At 44.1% G+C, this 20,280-nt stretch overlaps 1 protein-coding gene across 9 annotated transcripts in view; it reads left to right on the plus strand.

Annotated features, from left to right (window-relative positions):
• The window catches only part of KALRN (kalirin RhoGEF kinase), a 514,381-nt gene extending 494,487 nt beyond the window's left edge, over nt 1–19,894 (plus strand). For all 9 annotated transcript variants that reach the window (XM_069861454.1, XM_069861453.1, XM_069861457.1 and 6 more), the window contains 9 exons: nt 2,184–2,211; nt 2,684–2,855; nt 5,000–5,121; nt 6,354–6,485; nt 8,244–8,408; nt 9,279–9,357; nt 10,559–10,759; nt 11,686–11,824; nt 14,133–19,894. In XM_069861454.1, coding sequence (XP_069717555.1) covers nt 2,184–2,211; nt 2,684–2,855; nt 5,000–5,121; nt 6,354–6,485; nt 8,244–8,408; nt 9,279–9,357; nt 10,559–10,759; nt 11,686–11,824; nt 14,133–14,678 — 1,584 coding nt within the window. In that variant the 3' untranslated portion in view covers nt 14,679–19,894. The remainder of the gene's footprint in view (nt 1–2,183; nt 2,212–2,683; nt 2,856–4,999; nt 5,122–6,353; nt 6,486–8,243; nt 8,409–9,278; nt 9,358–10,558; nt 10,760–11,685; nt 11,825–14,132) is intronic.
• The last annotated feature ends 386 nt before the right edge of the window (nt 19,895–20,280 follow it).

A 20,280-nucleotide genomic window follows, 5' to 3' on the forward strand; every position in this document is an offset into this window, starting at 1 on the left:
TTGCTATGCTGTGTGAGCAATACAACTTAATCATGAAGATTCATCCCTCATTTTCCACATGCACAGGTAGGAGAGAAGATGTTCTTCTTGAACCAGCACCTTCTTGTGCCCAATTTCTTCCTGGGATATGTGGGCCTGGACCCTGAGAAGCAGCAAATGCTGCCTCTGTGCTCTTCACGCTCTCAGAGGCTCCCAGCACATTTGGCTGGAGGTCCACATCCTGATGCTGGTGCCCAGCTGCACCCTTCAGATGGGGCTTTGTGCTTCTCAGTGAAACCAGGGCTGGGAGGTGCAGCCCAGAGAAGGAAGAACCAACACAGGACTCAACGAGCCCAGATGGCTCCTTCATCCACTCAGGCTTTTGCCTGCTGAGCCAAGTCGTGCCTTTGCAGGGCTGGTGAGATCTGCCCTCTCCCCACCACAGAGGCACCTCCCAACATGGCTTTAGAAAAAAAGAAAAAGAAGCCATGAATATACTAACAGTTCTCGAAGAGTGCTCTCCAGGGATGCAAGCAGAGGTTGACTCCTTCCTGGATGCTGGAAACGAGATGTTTGAAATCTCAGGACTCTTGAGAGCATCTGAGAGTCCAAACCATCACATGTTCACCCAGCAGGTACAGACCTTTAGGACTGACTGACTACATGGTAGGGACTGAAACATGTTTTGCCCACAAGCAGCAGCCCCTACTCATTTCTGAAGCTCCAGTGTAAAACATCCAGTGTAAAGCATTGACCCATTCTTTCAGCCAGTACCGTGAACATTGTGTTCTCCATAGATATATCTTGAAGGATCAAATTCTGCCTATTGCTAGGACAAAGGATAGTCTCGGGTGGTAAGGAGTTTGTTGATGTAAGGTGTTTCTATGTGGAAAAAATGAACGTTTGTGAGTGGTGAGTCCAACTTGTGCCTGGATTGTTTGGCCTTTTTGGTGGCAAACAGAGCATGAGATCTCAGTGCTGGTACCAGAGGTTTGCCTGGGGCTCTGAAGAAGGGGTAAGAAACCAGAATATGCTCGAGTGCCTCCTTCAATGGCACCCTGAGCCATTCACCTTGGAAAACTATTTATAAAGCCAAAATATAAATACAAATCTTGAAGATGTATTTATATCCTTTTGAAGGTTTATTGCTTCTGCTTTGTGGCCTGGTTTCCGAGCCACTGCAAAAACTATCAACTTTTGGCAGACCACAAATTAGGTCACTGCTTCAATGGCATCTTCCAAAATACCTCTGAAATAGATACTAACAAAGGTACATAAGGCAAGATAAACCACACTGATGTTTATGGTGTTTGATATCAAATTATTACTTTGAATTTGGATAACAAAGCCTTATGAGATTATTTATTAAAACCTTATTTATTTATTTATTATATAGAAACTGCACCATTATACACCAGTATGTAGTTAGGGTTGATGCCACGTGTGAGAACTTACTGGCGTTGCCTGCTATTCCCTTCCAAAGTTTACATGAGGCAATTGGCATATTTAGGACACAGCAAGACAGTACCTTTTCAAGTATTTGCTGACTGGTTAGATAAAATAACTCTCGGTTATGGAAACCTAGGTTCAAGCTGGTAAGTTTCCAGCAGTCCAATGAAATGAATGAAACTTCATTCATCATGGTAGATTGAGAGTTGTTGCAGGACTGATACTTGTCAGTAAGCAAAAAGAAGCCAATATTTCTGGTTTAGTGTTTTACCTTTTTTTTTTCCTGAAGCTGAGCAGAAGTTAAAAGGCATCTCCCCAAAGCTGGTTAGTGGCCAGAGCACTGGTGAGATGCCCCAGGTGCATGGTGACTGCAGGGGCTGTGTGACATGGGTTGGGAGTTGTGCACAGGGGAGCACAAACCACCTCCAGGAAGAACAGACTTATTGGTTTGAACGCTATCACACAAGCAAAGAGAAAGCACGTCCACTTTCCTCAGCCTCAGTGTTGTGCCTGTTACCTGTGATGCTTTATTGGAGTTCAAGAAGCTGTAGTTTTTGTTTACTTTCCCAGCTGTGCACGGGCTTGTTCAGTTGTCACTAAAGCTTGATGCGTCTGCCAGTTTTTAGAGGTTGCTTGCAGCCACTGGTCAGTGCTTCTGTGGTTCTGGTCGGGTTCACCACTGTACCTTGTGAAACCAGATGTCTCTTTGTCACTGTCCAGAAAAATAAATGCTTTTATTTCTTTGTATTTTTCAGATAATCAACCCCAATTTCATTCAAGAAGGTGAGTTAAGGACAGCTGCGCACTGACTGGCACAGAGGGGCAAGCCAGCAGCTGTGATTTACTCCGGTGCAACAGCATGCTCCACACCCACCAGCATTTACAGCAAAAGCCACTTGGCAGGGGCTGGTGTGCTCCCCAGGGAAAGTGATCCTACTGCTAGCTGCTCCACTCAGACAGCCTGGGGTCCGCAGGCGAGGCTGAATCCTCCAAACCTGTCTTCACAAAATCTCACCCTCCTGCCTGAGCACAGGCCTGGGGGCAGGCAGTCCCCACTAAACTCCTTTGCTGAGCTGTCAGCAGCCAGTTTCTAGTGAAGGGGGAGTTCTGATAACACAATCCCAGGACCCTCAGCTCTTTGGGACCCAGATCCCATACTTGGTCCTATAGCGTATTCTCTTGAATTGTATGGGAACCATCCTCACCTGCAGCTTAAAAGAAGATGTCATGTTTGTGTCCCCATGTTTTTTTCCAGTGGCTCCAGAGTTTCTTGTGCCATTAGTGGACATCACCTGCCTGCTTGGCGACACAGTGATGCTGCAATGCAAAGTCTGTGGACGGCCCAAACCAACAATAACCTGGAAAGGACCAGATCAAAACATTCTTGACAATGACAACAGCACAGCCACTTATACAGTGTCATCCTGGTAAGGTCCTACCTTTGGATCCCAGTATAGCTGGTCGTGATGATCGTGTTGCCCTCAAATATGGCATCAAGCAGGCTACAAGGCTTATCATAAATGCAACTAATTTAGTCTGGCATGGTGTATTGGCACATCGCTGCACCTCACTTCAGCTAAAAAGGGTCATAGTTTGGGGTTCAGGGAGGTCTATAGTTGCCCAAGCACAGACTGCGCTGCTGGCAGATGTGAGCTTTCTCTGCTTGACCTCCTAAACCAGCTACAAGTCAGAAGCAAGTAATATTCCCAACATATTTGCTTGGCTAATACTGCCTCTGTGTTGCTGGGGCTTCTCTGCTTGATTTTGATGCCATGCTCATCTTCAATAGGAACATGAGCTGAGCTGAGCAAACCGTCACTGGCTTGTAATAACCATCTTTCATTGGGCATTTTATCCTTTCATGGGCAGAGGTGGTAACTCCTGTGGTTTCCTGAGCCTTTCTTCAGCTGTTCCTAAAAAAAACCTACATGTGCTCCTGGGAAGGCTACATCTGGCTGTGCTTGAACAGAAGGATGCTTGTCATGATGTTCCCAGCTCAGCTGGGGGGAAGGAAAACCATCTTTACAAAAAGCACTGGGAAGATCCAAAAAGATCTGGAGTTTAATTCAGGTCAGATAGCAGCTTGCTGCTGGATGCTCCTCTGCAGCTTATATAAGTGATTTGGGCCAAACTGCAGTCAAAATCTCTGGGAGGCAATCTTTCATTCAGACTTTTCAGCACTTCTGGCTCAGGCTGAGATGAATCTAGGGAGTACAAAGTCACTGGAAGTGAAAAATGAACACTAGGAGAGATGGGATTTTACGTGTTCAATTAACAAAACAAGTCTGATCAAGAACTTCCTTCAGAGAAGGAAGCCACCTTGTGCAGCCACCTCAGAGCACCCGAAATTGTCTTTTTAGACACTACTCAGTAGATTGCTAGTGCCTCCTCTTCAGGCTTCTGGCTAGGGTTGGGACGGGGAGATATTTCCATAGAGGGTTCTGTTTTCCATCACAGTCTTTTGCCTGTGCATTGGCTCCCTGCGCACTATCAGCGCTTCTATCGTCTTGTTACTTGTGTTTGTTTTCCAGTGAAGACACTGTCTGCCAAGGAGAGGCCCAGCAGACCAGTGACTGTCTTAGAAATCTTTCTGGCACGAATATCTGGACTGTGGGGGAAGGGGATATTTCTGTCCTGTTTTAAACCAGCATAGTCAGACTAGCAAAACCACAGCATCCAGGCAGTTTTACTGGCAACCATGTTCTTCTGCAGTTTCCGATAGATTGTGTATTCAAGAACCAGTCTAGTTTTTGCCATCAAAGGAATGTCTTATTGGCTCTGAGTCTCCCATACAGCTAAAACAGTTACACAAGCAAAATCCTTTAATTCAGGCAAGCTCTCTTCCACTGCATATTGAAGACTGCAATGTGCAAAGCAAAGCAACTATGTACAGACCTGCTATAAATTCATTAGGCTCTATATAGCTGTTTACTTGCTCAGATTGTCCCAGAGATCAAGTGTCTCTCACGAGCTTGGTGCTGGTGTTCCTTATCCCTAGCTGTTGTGAGATGTCCATCCTTCTCACCAGGGGCCTGGCAGCCACATTAGATCAACGGCACATGCTCCAGGGGTCTGAATCTTCCCAGAAACGTCAGGCACACTGCACTGTGTGACTGTCTTGTGCATCTGTGGGAAGCCAAATTTGTCTGGCCTGTGTTGGATTTAACTGAAGAGACATAGCAGCTCAGCATCTTCCGAGACAGAAAAGATGTGCCTGGGGAAATCTTTCCTGACATATGGAGTCTAAGCATCCAGTTCTGGACAGTCACAGGAAATGTTCAGCTCCTGGACTTTGCTTTCTGCTTGAGTGTTCCTTCCGCATCTCCTCTGAGGCCACAGCAGAGAAATAGATAATGTTGGCAGGCAATCTGCACAGAGGTTTCATTAACGACCTAATCTTGACATGTGGAGGGGTTGTATTTGGGTACCAAATTGCTGGAGGGATGTTCCTCCAAGTGAGCTAATAGGATTTGTATGCATTTGTGTTCATAATTAGGCAGGGCAGGAACTGGTATGAAAAGCATTAGCAAGTGAAGCAGCGCTTTATAATCAGGGTTTCCTGCACCCACAGTGACTCTGGGGAGCTCACTTTGAAGATCTGCAACCTGATGCCTCAGGACAGCGGCATTTACACCTGTGTGGCAACCAATGAACATGGAACCGCATCAACCTCTGCAACCATCAAGGTTCAAGGTAAGGTGTCTGACCTTAACACCCTGGAATTTTCCTGTACGGGGTCCCTTGATGGGGGCTGGGAGCACACAGGAATAGCCATGTGGAGCTGTGCCAGGTGGGAGCACACAGGCAGCCAGATGTGGAGCTGTGCCAGGTGAACCAAGACATTAAAATCATACAACCGGTCCTCAGCCAGGACTCCCACTGATGGCTGAAGGCATTACAGACTTTTTGCACTTGATTAAGCTGTCTAATCATAAGCATCACATCTGGGAAATGAAACTGTGTTGGCACTGGTTCAGTTTCTGCATCCTGCTTGCAGCACTGCTTCTCAGGGGCTCAGTAAGGTCAGCTGGAGGAAGCTGAGCTCCCTTATGGGATGATGCCCCACCTGCCCACAGGGAGTTCTGGTCTTTAGCGTCTGCCTGGAGTGAGGGGAGCTGGAATCCAGTGGCAATGATTTTCAGCCTTCCCTCCTCTGCTGGGGACAGAGGAGATAAGACTTGGCCTGGGTAAACTGTTCTGCAGGGATTCGACTCAAAGATGTGTGTTCAAGCCTGAAATCTCAGTGCTGTAATTAGTGACCCATCTAATTGTAATGAATATGAAACGATGAGTTGATGCTCATGACCTCCAGCTCTGGGAAGGGATCTGTCAGCATGAGATATGAGGGGTGCCTGCTGCGTTGAAGGGGGTGGCACAGAGACAGATGTCTAGCTGGCGACTTACAGAGGCAGGAGTGTCACAAGCATTTAGAAGTCAATTTGTTTGGTCTCCCAAACTGCCCTAGAGATCTAATTTCCTCAATTTGTCCAAGCAAGTTAGTGGCTGCGCTAACTACTCCTGTGCTGAAGGGAGCCCTGAGCAAAGCACAGAGGAATTACTGGTTATTTGTCAATCTGCTGCCAAACAATGCAAGCGCCATACGCACACAAGCACTCTGAATGTCTTGCTTGTGTCATTTCTGAACACTTCAAGGGTGACTGCCTCCTCACCTCCAGAACCTCACCCTCTGCTCGAAGTCCATGGGAATGTTTGTTTTCCTCAGTTCTATGGGCTTTGCGTCAGGTCTTGAGCACCATGGCGTTACCTTTCCTTTGGCTGTGCTGGTAACCCAGTGTAAACCAGAGCACTCGCTCTGTAAGGCCCCTGGAGTGAGCATATATAACCCAATACACCTGATCTTCAGAATAAAACACTAGCGCTTGTTGACATGATGCTGGAGCTGGTGTTTCTTTTCTCTTCCCAAGGTGTGCCAGCTGCCCCAAATCGCCCCATTGCTCAGGAGAGAAGCTGCACCTCTGTGATCCTGCGCTGGCTACCCCCATCCAGTACAGGCAATTGCACCATTTCAGGCTACACTGTGGAGTACAGAGAGGAAGGTAAGTGGTTTGAGCTGTGCTGTGCTCGGAGAATGAGAACAAAGTGAGTCTCAAAAAAGCATCCTGGTCCCAAAAGCATCCTTGCCACCACCAGAGTGCCACTAGCTGTTGCTCACAGATCCCAAAGTCTAAGGCTAAAAGAAGCCCTTCTATCATCCAGTCCAACTTCTCATATATTAGTCAGTGAAGTGACATTTCCATCACTAGAGCATCCATCTAAAGCTAAAACATTTCCATCACTAAGGCATCCTTTCATCATTTGCATTCTACCACCAATCCTTTCTGGTGGATGTTTCCTGGGAATGCAAAAACAAAGCCGCTTCATTATTTTTTTGATCTGGATAAAGTTGCACATCCCTGCACACTTTTCGAGCTCAGCTTTGAAATCCATTTGTTCTTAAATACAAAGATCCTTTTCCCCTGAAAAATTAAATTGATATTAAATGCACTGTTTTCCCAATATGCACAGGCATGTGCTTTTGGAAAGGGCATTCAAAATGATTCACCTCCTTTTTTACATTCTTCCTGCAATGGTTTGAGGGTCCCTGGGCAGTAAACCTTGCCTTAGGTACGTGGCCTCTTTTTTTTTCCCTTTCATCCTTCAAAAAATCCTACTTCATGGTAGTAAAAGTGAAAACTTAATCACTCCATCATACTAATACCTTCTTTAGCAAATACTCTGCCTTGACCCTCACTGTGCCATCAATGTGGCAGGCATTTTTGTGAAAGAATAAAAGCTCTTCTATCAACAGCCACCAAAACAAACAGCAAAAAAAAAAGAGCAGCAAAGTTTTCAGTTTTCAGCATTCCTCCCACTCCAAAGGTATCACTGACTCTTCCCTGTAAAATCAACCTTGATTAACCTTGATTTTGTGAGACCTGGCAATCAGAATTTTCCTAGAGTGCACGCAAAATGTATGGGTCACAGTAAATAATAAAGGTTAAAAAAAATAAAGATAAAAAGCCCTGAACTTACTAAAATAAGGTGAAATATTATATATTCTTGAAAGAAATCATAGGCTCTCACAGGACTCAAGTGCCATGGGGGTCCTTTTCTGTTCGGAGACCCTGTGCAGATAAATAGAGTATTGGTCCTTTGGGTGCCATGGATTAGGCAATGGTTGGGTTTATTTCTGTTAGGAGCAGAAACATATGACACTCACAGATTTCTTTGCTGCAATCTTATTCACCTGCAAAAGGCCCATAGAAAGCTGGTTATCCTCCTGTAGCTCTGGGTTTTGCTGCAGCCACGTCTTCTGAAAAAGACTTTGCACTGGGACTGCACTGACGCCCTGTCTCAGCTCCATCTGGGCCTCCCTTGTCCTTTTTTTTTTTTTTTTCAGTATTTCTGCTACCACTTCTTTCATAGCAGAGCTGTCATCAAATCAGCCCTCCATTCCTGTCTTATAACGCTGCCCTGAGATATCGCTTGTAGCACACTGCCACAGCTAGACTGCTGGAGAAATCAGCTTGTCCCAGGGCTGCGTTTTTTTCCATCACTATCAGTCAAGTGAGGGGCATTTCCTTCTTCCCTTGTTTAGCCAGACTGGAAGGTGGCTACAACACAAAATATCTTGTTGTGGTTGGCTTCTGGTTTAACAGAAATACATCAGTCTACCACAACGTTGCCTTTTAAAAACATGGTGGATTTTAACCTCCCAGGGTACTGCATGAGTTGGGCAGTGAAAGCCTCTGCTCTGAGTTCACGTATTTAGACTGCTTCCTTCAGCAATCTTTCACTCCCTCTGTTAAACACAGGCTCGCAGGTCTGGCAGCAGTCAGTAGCCTCAACTTTGGACACATACCTTGTCATTGAGGATCTGGCCCCAGGCTGCCAGTATCAGTTTCGAGTGAGTGCCAGCAATCCCTGGGGCATCAGCTTGCCCAGCGAGCCATCTGAATTTGTGAGGCTCCCAGAGTATGGTGAGTGGGCACGGTGAGGAGGGACTGATGCGCACAGGTGTTTACACCTGTGCAGTCTGCTTTGATGGGTTCTGTCAAAACTGTTGATCCTGGACCTGATAGGAATACAATTAATAGCCTGGGAGTTGCTCAGAGCCAGCTCCTGCCACTAAAAAGGCTTTTCATAACTGCTCTCCCAGCAGGGCTCACAGCCTCTCTGTGTCACAGAAGCTATTACAGTTTTCTAGCTTTCTATCCCAAGGACATTTCTTGTCTTTATCCCTGGGCAACAGACTCTGCATCCTGCTTGTCCCCCCTGGCTTCCCAGCAATGCTGGCAGCACCAGGGACTTGTGCTGGGCAGCCCAGGTGGAGTCTGCAAGAGAGCTTGCAAAGCAAACCCCTTCAAGCAAAGCAGCCAGCATGGGGAGGCTGTGATAGAGCCGAGCCACCAGCATGCAGTGCTGAAGGAATTTGGGGTACAGCTCGCTCATGATGGTGCTGTGAGCAGAGCCCACATTTCCCCGTGTTTTATCAACTCCAGTGCGTAACTAAGCCTGCAGCCGGCTTGGATAGCCTGTTCTGGATGAAATAAGAGCTTACACAACATAGCTCTGTCTCCCAGTTACACACAGGCGTGCCCTTAGACTAATCGTGTGGCCCTTTTCAGCCCAAAATTGCAAGGATAGATTTGAATTCACCTTATCAATACCTTTCTCTGGCTTTTAGCGGTCCAATACATTGGAGCTGTGCCTGAGCAGTGTGAAACTAGTAGTAATGTTTGCTGTTTTAAGTAATATAGTCTCACATAATTCTAAAATATGCTGTTGACAGTCCACAGGAAACTGTCTTTAACTTTATGATTTCTTGAATGTGCTTTATTCTCTCAAAGACTCTGCTGCTGATGGTGCCACTATTTCGTGGAAGGAAAACTTTGACCTTGCTTATGCAGAGCTGCATGAGATTGGGAGGTAATATTAACCCGGCTTATCAATGTGATAAAACATGGTAACAACAGCTTGACGCTTTTTCCTTGGTGGAAAGTTTAGATTGTAGTTTAAAGGTTAGCTTGAAAACTGCTGCTTCTTTCAAAGAGCATGCACATTAAATGCTGATTAAAATATGCACTGGCTAGAATACTGACTAAATTTTGGTTTTTTTCAAGATTAGTTGTGATTTGAGAATTGCAACATGGCAAACCTGTGAACAATTAGGCAGCAAAATCTCTGACAGCCACTGGTAGCTCTCAATGGTATCTCCTCTGTCATCTCTGATTTGATGTGAGCTTTTGAAATCATGACAATTTGCTGGTTCTTGATCAGCTTAACCTTAAAGGCTGAGTTTGCCGAAGCACTTAGGCATGTGACTGACTTAAATCATATAAAGCGTTTTGCTGATTGGGACAGTCAGTTGAACAGGAGCCTAAATAGAGGCTGCATATGTTGCCAGCCCTTGGTGCTCCAGGCAGACAATAGATAAGGGGCATGCAGACAATTCAGGTTAATGCAGTTAGTTCTTCATCTCAGAGATCAGAGATGAGTAATTCAGGGGCTGAAAGGACAGGACTCTCTCTGGTTCTATTCAAAGAAGAGTGATGTATTAACAAGGGGTCAAGTGTATGGATTAACTGAGTAGTTTTACTTTCAGGAATGGTAGTGGGCACTAGACTGTATGAATTTCATAAATGCTTTCATACCAGCTTTTTTTGTAATTTCTTACTGTGTGCCTGAAACAGTGAGACAAAATGATTGCTTAGTGATTCTTTAACAAGGCTTTTCTTTTTAGTTGTCTGAGAAAGTTTGGGCTCTCTATTAAAGCAACTGGAGAAGGGAGACCCACAGCTGAAAAAGAGAGAGAGAACCTGTAAAAGTGATAGCAAATTGAACCCAGGGGATATTGTTAGAAGACATTAGTATGGCTGCACAAAGCAGAGTGACACTGTTTGCTCTCAGTGTTTGCTAATCCCTGAAGAGTCTCTTACACCCAGGGTAAGAGATGGAAGGTCTTTGTTGGAAAAGGTTATGAACAACTAGTTAAATCTAATTCCCTGTGAAATATTAATGTGCTGAATCAAATAACACTTTGAAAATCAGTCTGTTACTGCACTGAAAACCAGGCGTGATTTATTCATGAGGCACCTTCATTAATCTGGGTTGGTTTTTTTTCTTTCAGGGGACGATTCGCCATAGTAAAGAAATGCGTTCACAAAGCCACCCGGAAAGATGTTGCTGTGAAATTCATTAGTAAAAAAATGAAAAAGAAAGAGCAGGCAGCACATGAAGCAGCTTTGTTACAGCACTTACAGCATCCTCAATACATCACTATCCACGATACCTACGAGTCTCCTACTTCTTACATCTTAGTTTTGGAACTGTAAGTACATCGAGCTTGAATTCAAGTGTCTGGGTAGGAATCACAACCCTGTTAAAGCCAAGGATACAATTCACCCTGACTTCATCAGGGCAAAGCTTTTGTTCTTCTGTTTTTAACTGATTGTGACACCAAACTAAATAGATGTTTTCTGCAGAGCTTCCACTGGCTTTTCCTTAGAGTAAATAAGATTCAGAGGGACAAATAAAACTGCCTTCTAGTCTGGTGAAGGCTGGATAATTGTATCAGCAGTTAGTTTGTGCCATGGAATAGCATCAGGTTTATTCAGGCGGTTTTGTCCACTTTTATATTCAAGTAAATGTGTTTCTGCTAGACTGAAGCCTACATTGTTCTAATACTTTGTGGTGAAAGGAGCTGTGTAGCAACTATGCTTGCCTGTGTGAGGAGGAAAAGCAACCAAAATCCAAAGTGCTTCTTTGTTATAGCATATCTAACAACGTATGCTTGGGCTATTTACTTGTTTATTTACACAGACAAATAAAACTAGGTGGAAAACTTTTATTGGGTTATTTTTCCCACAGAATATATTAGCAGCTGAAAATGTCAGTGGTGTTTTTTCTGCATTAAGCAACCCATTCTATAAATAAATAGATGAATCCAAGTAACTAAGAGGATCTGTTTTCAAAGGAATTGCCTCTGTCTGTTGAATCCATCCTTAAGCAAATGAGTTTAATTTGAGACTGTTGCTAAATTTTTCGAGGACCAGAGATAACAACTGAGGATCAACCATTCTACCACTTCCATGGCCTGCAGTATCATGAGATATCATTAAATATGCATCAGATCTAGCATTTTAGTTTCCTCCATTTTTAGGTCACACAGTTTCCATTGCAATTTTGTTTTCAAATCCTAACTGTACTTACAGATACTCTGTGATCTTTCATGTCTGGGGTTTGATTTGTTTGTAGGATGGATGATGGTCGTCTCTTAGATTATCTAATGAACCATGATGAACTCATGGAAGAAAAAGTTGCTTTTTACATAAGAGACACAATGGAAGCCTTGCAGTATCTTCACAATTGCAGAGTGGCTCACTTAGACATAAAGGTAAGAAGAAAAGAAGAGAATGATGCTGTTATTCACTGCCCTGGTACAGAGAGTGCCCAGCTGCATAGACAGGGAGGAGGAACAGTCTGTACCCCAAAGAGATGATCACTAAATGGACGAGCACTTTCATTCAGACCTATTGACCTGAGAAGGGACTTATCGACCTGCAGTACAAGGGCTTTTTCTTCCTTCAGACAAGAGATGCACCTATCTCTTGATTCAGTGGTTTGTTCTAAAGGGTTTTCTAGAGGAGGGATTTAATGAAGGAGAAGGAAGATGTTTGAGATGCATGAGCTGACACGAGCACCAGAAAGGGAGTTAGGTAAATCCACAGGGTATGGTTTAGGCTCGTACCTGTACCAAGTTAGTTGCCAGCTTTCCTGAACAGAGCTGTCTTGTACCCAGGCAGCTCAGAGCAGGCCAGGAGGAGCATCTGTCTCCCACATATCCTTAGCAGTGCCCTGGAGAGCCCAAATCAAGGGGAAAGCACCGGGAAGCAAGAGTTGGGAAAGGCTGGCAGGGTCAAAGGAAAGCAGGACACTGCATTGTGCTGCTGAGACTGAGAGGGGTGCTGGATGGGAAATGAACTGAAGGAGAAGCTCAAAGGAAGAACAAGCTGCACTGTGGAGAAGAAATTGAGGCAATCTCTTACATCATTCTCAATTACGTTAGCACAGCTTGTACCTCCTTTTGTTAGCACATATGTCAGGAAGCACTCTACTGTCCTGGATTGGCATTGTCCTGCTGTCCTCACCAGCATCTCAGTTATCTTGGATGACAGAGAATTAGCGATTGAAGTTATGATAAAGTCAGTTGAATTTTGTGATCTGCAACATTGATTCAGGTTGCTGGGGTACCAGGTTTTTTATAAGTTTTTTTCAGACTTAAATGCCAATTAAAAATGGAGAATGAGAGATTAATTTAACCTTCTTGTATAGTGGACAATCTAAGTCTATTCTCAACTCTCCAACCCACAGGCATGTCAGATGAAGCAATGCTCTCATTCTTATGCTGTCTACTACCACTACAAAAAAAAAAAAAAAGATCCTTTTTGTACAGTAGCTTATGTGAGCATTAGTCCCAAAAGACTAAATTATTCTGGTTTCTTTCAGTAAGATTGTTTGTGTTTGTGCTTATAGGGCCTGCCAAAAAGTAGGTAACACTTGGAGGTAAGAAACTGCACTGAATTCTCTATTTGATCACAAGATACTTCCCAGAAACAAGGTGGGAAGCCAATTTTCTGTGACCTATTTACAGTTCTCCTGAATGAGGGATGCTAAATTAAGCACCTTCTGTTGCTAGGTGGGAAGCAGGAGATGCATTGGTAGAGACAGCAGACCTAGCTATGGAGTGTCTTGTCCCAGGATCCTGCTCAAGAACGTGTAGATTTTATTGATGCAGGCCACACAAGAGAATAACAAGCAGAGAGATTTGAACAGCAGTCTAGTGAACTTTGCTTTATAAATATAGGCATGAGGCAGCAGTAAAATATGCATGAAGATGAGAGGCTACGGGACCCAAAAGTCAGTCTAGAGAGAGTTCAAGAAGTAAATTAGAAATCATCTTGGAGACAGCAAAGAAAGCAAAATTCATTCTAAGTCCCCAGAGCAGAGTGTATAGACAATGCTCAGCATCTCCAGCTGAGAGAGAGATCTTAAATACTGAAAGAGTTGGTAAAACAAAGGGAGAACAACTGGGATGACATTTAATTGCACTTTGGCTCTGAAGGCATGATTGCGTCCTGGTGTTTATCAGGGAATACTGGCAGCTCCATCTATGTCTCCATTGTGGAGTCGCTTTCTCTGGACATACTCAAAACCTCTCAGCACATGTGGTAGTGGTAGTAAAGTTGAACTTTACTTCATAAAGAATATTTCTGCTACAACTTATGCACATTCATGTAGCCAATTGTCACGTAAACAAATGAAATATAAATAAACTGATCAGATACACAACTCTTGTTTCAAAATTAAAAGAATCTGTCAGTGTTCTTAATCTGTAGAGATTAGTTTGGGAAAATAAACTGTGAGTATTTGGGACAATATGAAAAATCCAAGTGTGTTTCCCCAGTGCAAAATAAGGATGTTATTGTTGCAACTTCAGCATTGATCTGAATGTACAGCAGTGTAAAGAGCAGCTGAGCTGGTTCCTTGTAGTTCAGTCTCTCCATCTGTACTGCCTACATCTGATTAAATGTGAGTTTTGCTTGGCTGTTAAACCTAAAAAGCAGAGCTAAATATTTGGGCTTAGCTAGAATGAAATCTAAATATTTTATTTACAAAAATTTTTGTTATTATCTTTTCAACAGCCAGAAAACCTGCTCATTGATTTAAGGATCCCAGTGCCTCGTGTCAAGATCATTGACTTGGAAGATGCAGTTCAGATCACAGGTCATTACCATGTCCACCACCTCCTCGGAAACCCAGAGTTTGCAGCTCCTGAAGTCATCCAAGGCCTTCCTGTCTCCCTTAGCACAGATATCTGGAGCATTGGGGTCCTCACCTATGTTATGTTAAGTGGTGTCTCTCCATTCCTGGATGAAAGCAAAGAGGAGACTTGTATCAATGTGTGCAGAGTAGATTTCAGCTTCCCGCCTGAGTACTTCTCCGATGTGAGCCATGCCGCCAGGGATTTCATCAATGTTATCCTCCAAGAAGACTTAAGGAGAAGGCCAACGGCAGCCACTTGTTTACAGCATCCATGGCTGCAAGCACATAATGGCAGCTATTCCAAGATCCCATTGGATACCTCTCGCTTGGCTTCCTTCATCGAGCGTCGCAGGCACCAGTACGATGTGCACCCCATCCCCAGTGTCAAGAGTTTCCTGATGAGCAGGCTGAACCCAGGCACGTAATTCCTCCATCCCCAGGGTGCTGAGGCAAGGTGCAGGGAGTGAACAGGCACAAAGCAGATCTGTCTGTACATAGTCCTGTATATGGCATTTGCATTTCACGTGGCTTCCCTAACTGCAGGGTACAAATCATTGCGGAGGCGGCAGAACCTGCACAGTTCCTCTGGGACCAAAGCAAAGGAGGGTAACGGTGTTGGGTACCCACTCCCTCCCCTTGACGAGCTTCTCTTGGGACATGTGCTATCGTCGCATCCATGAAACAGGACTGCGGGAAGCAAACACCAACTGGAAATGAGAGCCAAAATTGCAGTTGCCTTAATCTTTATGAGGCAGCCTTATAAGAAATCCTCTTGATCTTGCTGAACTGGTTTCAAAATATATGAGAGATTAGGAGTAGGATAGTGGGGGGAGTAAGACTAGGCTGACCTTAGCTTGTACTGCCAAACTGGACCAAAGTCAGTTTTTGCTGAAATCATTGCAAGCCTGCTCCAGGTTAACAGATGGACTTTGCACACTTTGTATGCCCAGGTCTGCCATGATTTCAGTGGGGACTTTGCAAGATCAAGCCCTGGTAACTGCTGGATCGGCTTCCGTGGTGGTGTGGCTTAGATCCACTCTCCTTGTGTGGCAGTGTTCAAACCCAAATCCACTGTTAACCCTTGGGCTTTCTGCTGTGTTAAGTCAACATGCAGTACCTTGCGGAGCTGCGATTGAGGCAATGCATTCATTGGAGCATACAGCTGGTTTTGACTAAGCACAATGGGACTACAATGGGTTTTTTAAAAGCATTTTATAAACACTGTACAGAAATCTTTTGCAAAACCTGTGCATTGAGAAAAGGCTGTGTCCAGTTTTTGCAGTATCTGTAAACTAGGTGATGATGATGAAGACAAATTTTTTCTATCACAGGTTTTCAGTATACATATATTGTATCATATATATATATAAATATATATATATATAAAGGATCCTTTCCATTTCTAGCTTCATAATAGCTTGGCCACAAGTCCATTTAAGCCTTTCAGAGTGCAGTAGGAGTGGTGAGTTCATCCTTGTGCTTACAACTTGAAAATCACTTTCAGTGTTTAAAGTACGTCATTTGTTTCATTTCCAAACTTGTAAATATCTCTCAGCTGCCGTTAGCACCTCATCACCAAAGCATTCATGAGGATATTTTTATGTCCAAAGCCTAATTTGTAATAAAATAAAAAATATTCACAATTAAAACATTTCTCTCTTGCAAGCCAAGTTACAACATCATCATATTGATGTTACAGTGATGGAGCCAGCCTTAGTTAGCTATAACCAATGCAGGGAGTCTGCAGTAACAAATCAGCAGTTCGTAGGCTGGCCAAATCTTCCTCTCTAGCAGCAAGACTGGGAGGGGAAGCACCTCCCTGACTGGGGCTTGCCCAGTCTGCTGCTGCACCATAAAACTCTACAGCTTTGTAGGCTGATGATCAAAGAGATTTTCCCCTCACTCCCCACATGCAAGGACCTTGTCTTGGTGCTGAGTGCCATTGCTGTGCCTGCAATGGGAAATGTCAGTTGTTACCAAAGGTTTTCCTAGGGAAAAGGGCTTGATCTGACCATGCGTGCTCAGTATATTGTGATATCTTGTAAGGGCGAGAGTCGAATTCAGTTCACCGTCCAAGCGACTGCACTGTGAGCCCATCTTCAGCGGCAAAAGTTGTCTCTGCCAGCAGGTGGTGGACATACTCTGCTATATTCTCTGCTAGCCCTTTTTTGGTCCATCTCCAAGCTCAGTTTCACAGCAGGCAGGAGACCTGGTCCTTCTCTTTGTGCCTGCTCTGTCAGTACACTGGAGCGGTCAGTATTTTGCTAGAGGAGATGAAAGGATGCTAGGCAAAAAACTCCCCAACATTTGGCACTGCATTCATGCAATACAAGAACAGACCTTGAGGTCAGAGACCCACGGTCAGAAGGTGAGCCCGGGTGCCCAGGCAGAGTGAGAAGAGGGGTACGAGGCTGTGTAGCTAATGGAGAGAGATCTAATAGAGTGTGAAGCTGTGGAGAGGCTTGAAAGAGACAGTGTTCACAGAAGGCTAAACCCACTCTGGATCAGCTAGAACCCATCTCCGTTTCCCTCTGCAGTGCAGCAGCCAACTTCCTAAGCAATCCAGCAGCACCCCTTAGACACAGACCAGACTCCCATCCTGAGCAAGAGTGCCAAGTATGTGATTTCTTAGCAACCAAAACTTCCTTAGGCAGCAGTCATCAAGGAGTATCTTTAATTAGCACCATCCTCAGGTACTTTCTCACTACAGGACTGTTTGTACTGTTTCCTATTTGTCAAAGCTGATTCTTTGAATTGTGATTGTGCTGCCCTTAAAACAATGTTTATGGAAGTGTGGTTTATAAAACACACAGCTTTTATGAGGCTTGTGGGCACAGTTTAAGCCGCAGTCTTTCTGCTTGGCATTAATACAAACAAATTCTCATATGTCACATGAAATCTGGACTTATTTATCATTTTATTTTCCTACCTCATGCATTCACATCTCATACTGCAACAGCAGCACTTTGGGTGCATAGGGAGAAAAAACTGGATTGTTTAAGGGAATATTTAAGCCTCCTATTGATACCAAATGCAGGCAAAAATCCCAAAGGGCTGAAAGAGGATGCACGTTCAGGTATTGGTGCTCAGATTAAAAAAAGATTCCTCTTCAAGGGAAAGCTGGAGGTGCTGCACTCTGAAGATTTTGGGGGTTATAGGGTTGCTTGCTGTTGTGGTTCTGCTTTTTCCATATTCATGTTTGAGAACTCCTCTTCCTAGGCACTGCTCTTTTTACAGCCCATTCAGGAAAACTGAAACCTGTTACTACTTCCAGATACTTTTGTGATTATGAACCACTCTTGCATTTGATCTCAAAGATTTCTTTTCCCTGAATAACACCAAGTTGACAAGAAATGTTGCCATCTGATAAATACAGAGGAAGTATTCTAACCTTGCTCTCTCAAGGGCTTTCTCAGCCAAGCTGTGGCCTCTCCGCAGATCCAACATGTCCTGTAACTGTTATAACTTCGTTGTAAACTGTTAACTCGGCTGTGAACAGGTTACAGCTCAGTAAGTAGGCCTGGAGCAAGCCCACGGAGGAAGAAGCACCACAGCCAACCCCGCTGTGCAGCATTTTGAAACTACTGGAATTTTCGTGCCTATAACAGATATGGGGAAACACAGTTGCTCATAAAACTCGATGAGGCCTCTACACAGCTCCCTGGAGAGCAGCTGACTCCAAGGGGAAGGTTTCCACTTGCAGCTTTACCACTCAGGGTATTCCCAAGACAATTGAGTGATTGTGTGATGGCAGCTGCACCCTCCAGCTTCTGTGGCAGCTTCAGACCATCTAGAATGGCCACGAGTAGAAATGAAGTTGCACAAGCTCGGTGCAGACTGGCACCACGCAAGCAGCCACCACCTCAAGACGTCCTCACGGTGCTCTTACCTTGCACTGACATCAACTGACACTTGCTTACAGTGTCACCCCAGCAGGGACTGGGCAGCAGACCTGCAGGAAGGCAGCAATGAGGGCACGGGCAAAACGGAGCCCAGAGGGCACAGCAACATGTGGCCCTTGTTATTTAAGACGGCCACATTTAATGAATGCTCGTGGCAATGAGAAACTAACTCACCTCTCTCTCTACCCCACTTCGAGCAGCCAAGGCTGGGCAGTTCCACTCTTAGCCATGAAATAGCAAACGTGTTTGCCCATGTAACATTGCCAGCTCCCACCAAGTGCCCAAAGCACTTGCTGCCCGGGTAGAGATTCCCACCAAGCTGCCCAGCCCCCTCCACATGTAACTACAGGGATGACACACAACCAGTCTGGGGTTTTAGACGTTAACATTTTAAAGCAACACAGGCTTTAAAATTTTATACAATTTCTCTCTTCCTACTTGTACCAACAAGTCTTGTTTAGCAGTAGTCTTACTGCTTTTTTATTTAAAATCATATTTTTCAGTAGCGTTTATCTTTAAAAGCATTTTACTTTTAAGCTAAGTTAATGCTGAGACAAAGTCTGTGCCCTCAACTAACCTGTACCAGTTCTGTGGCTTCAGCGGAGTTCATTAGCATTTCTGACGATGCTATTAGGCTTTTGTTACAGATACCGTGAGTAAAGGCTAAATCCAGAACTGCACATTGTGACCTGACTATATATAACTGTATTTTAATACCCTTGCAATGAGAGGACTGCATCAAGTGACCTGGGATAAAACAAACTTCAGAGATAGAGGTATAGGCCAGTCTGTATGTACAAAGGTCTAACAGATAATTAAAGGGCACAGGGGCTAACCACCTGGTTTTGTTTCTGTTCCTTTCACTGCAGAGGTAGGTTCTCCTCTAACACAGGGCTTGGATTTATTTTCCAGCTGATTCTTTCATGTCCCATCAGAAAATGGTGCTTTCCCAAGGAAACAAAATAAAATTCCATTTTACTAGGCTGACTGCACACTGCCATCAAGTGATGAATTCTTGTTCTGGGATCTGCGTAGTGGTGAGTGTTACCATAGCATCAGGATACTGAATATTTGCTGTAACTGTAGTCTTAATTATGGAGCTAGTGAAAAACCAACATCTTCTCTACTCAAGCCATATTTCACCTTCATGTCTAACTTCTGATGCTGGTGCTTTTACTTCTCTTTCTACCAAACTGTTTGGCATTACTCTGCCACTGAGGTCAATTTGCTGATAACTTTTGGAAGGTAAATGCAATAGGAAGTGAAAAAAAAATATATATCTCAGACTTATTCACTGAGATAAGAGCAAACAGTTGGAATATGTTGATGCTTTTCAATCTTCACAACAGTGAGCTGAAGGAGGAAAAAAGAAACAGTATTGTTAATAGCTCAGCATTTTCAAGGTGCAAAGTAATTCCACAGCCTTAATTATTTCAATGTATTGCTGGTCTGCCTTAAATGTATCTTCAGTTTTATTGCAGATTTCATTTTGTATGCACACTATGTTGTTTTGTAAAGGTAAGTTTGTAAATACTTCCTTTGTAAGTCTAATCACTCATGTGTACTGTTGTGAGGTGATTACTTGCTGTCCCATGTTGTTATTACTATACTGCAGTATATACGATCATCAACAGATGTAGCTTCAAACTGTACATCTTCTGTCCTTGCATTCCCATAAATAGAGTATACTAATGATGCAGTTCCTGGGCTTTTTTGATTAAATACAATTGTTCAGAGAAGACTGGGTCAGTCTTATTTCACAAATATGGACATCTTCACAGAATCATAGAATGGTTTGGGTTGGAAGCGACCTTAAAGATCATCCAGTTCCAAATCCCCTGCCACGGGCAGGGACGCACAATCACACAAACACAGAATCATTTTGGTTGCAAGAGAACTTTAAGATTGTAGAGTCCAACTATAAACCTCACACTGCCAATTCTACCGTTAAAACATGTACCTAAGAGCCACATCTACAGGCCTTTTAAATCCCTCCAGAGATGTTTGTGTTTGGTGAGGGCAACAGCACAGCCATTCCCAAACACAAGCTGAGCACTCCCACTAGATCAGCTTGCTCAAAGCCCCATCTAACTTGGCCTTGAACACCTCCAGGAATGAGGCACCC

Source organism: Phaenicophaeus curvirostris, chromosome 7 (genome assembly GCF_032191515.1).
Source record: "Phaenicophaeus curvirostris isolate KB17595 chromosome 7, BPBGC_Pcur_1.0, whole genome shotgun sequence".
Classification (NCBI taxonomy): domain Eukaryota; kingdom Metazoa; phylum Chordata; class Aves; order Cuculiformes; family Cuculidae; genus Phaenicophaeus; species Phaenicophaeus curvirostris.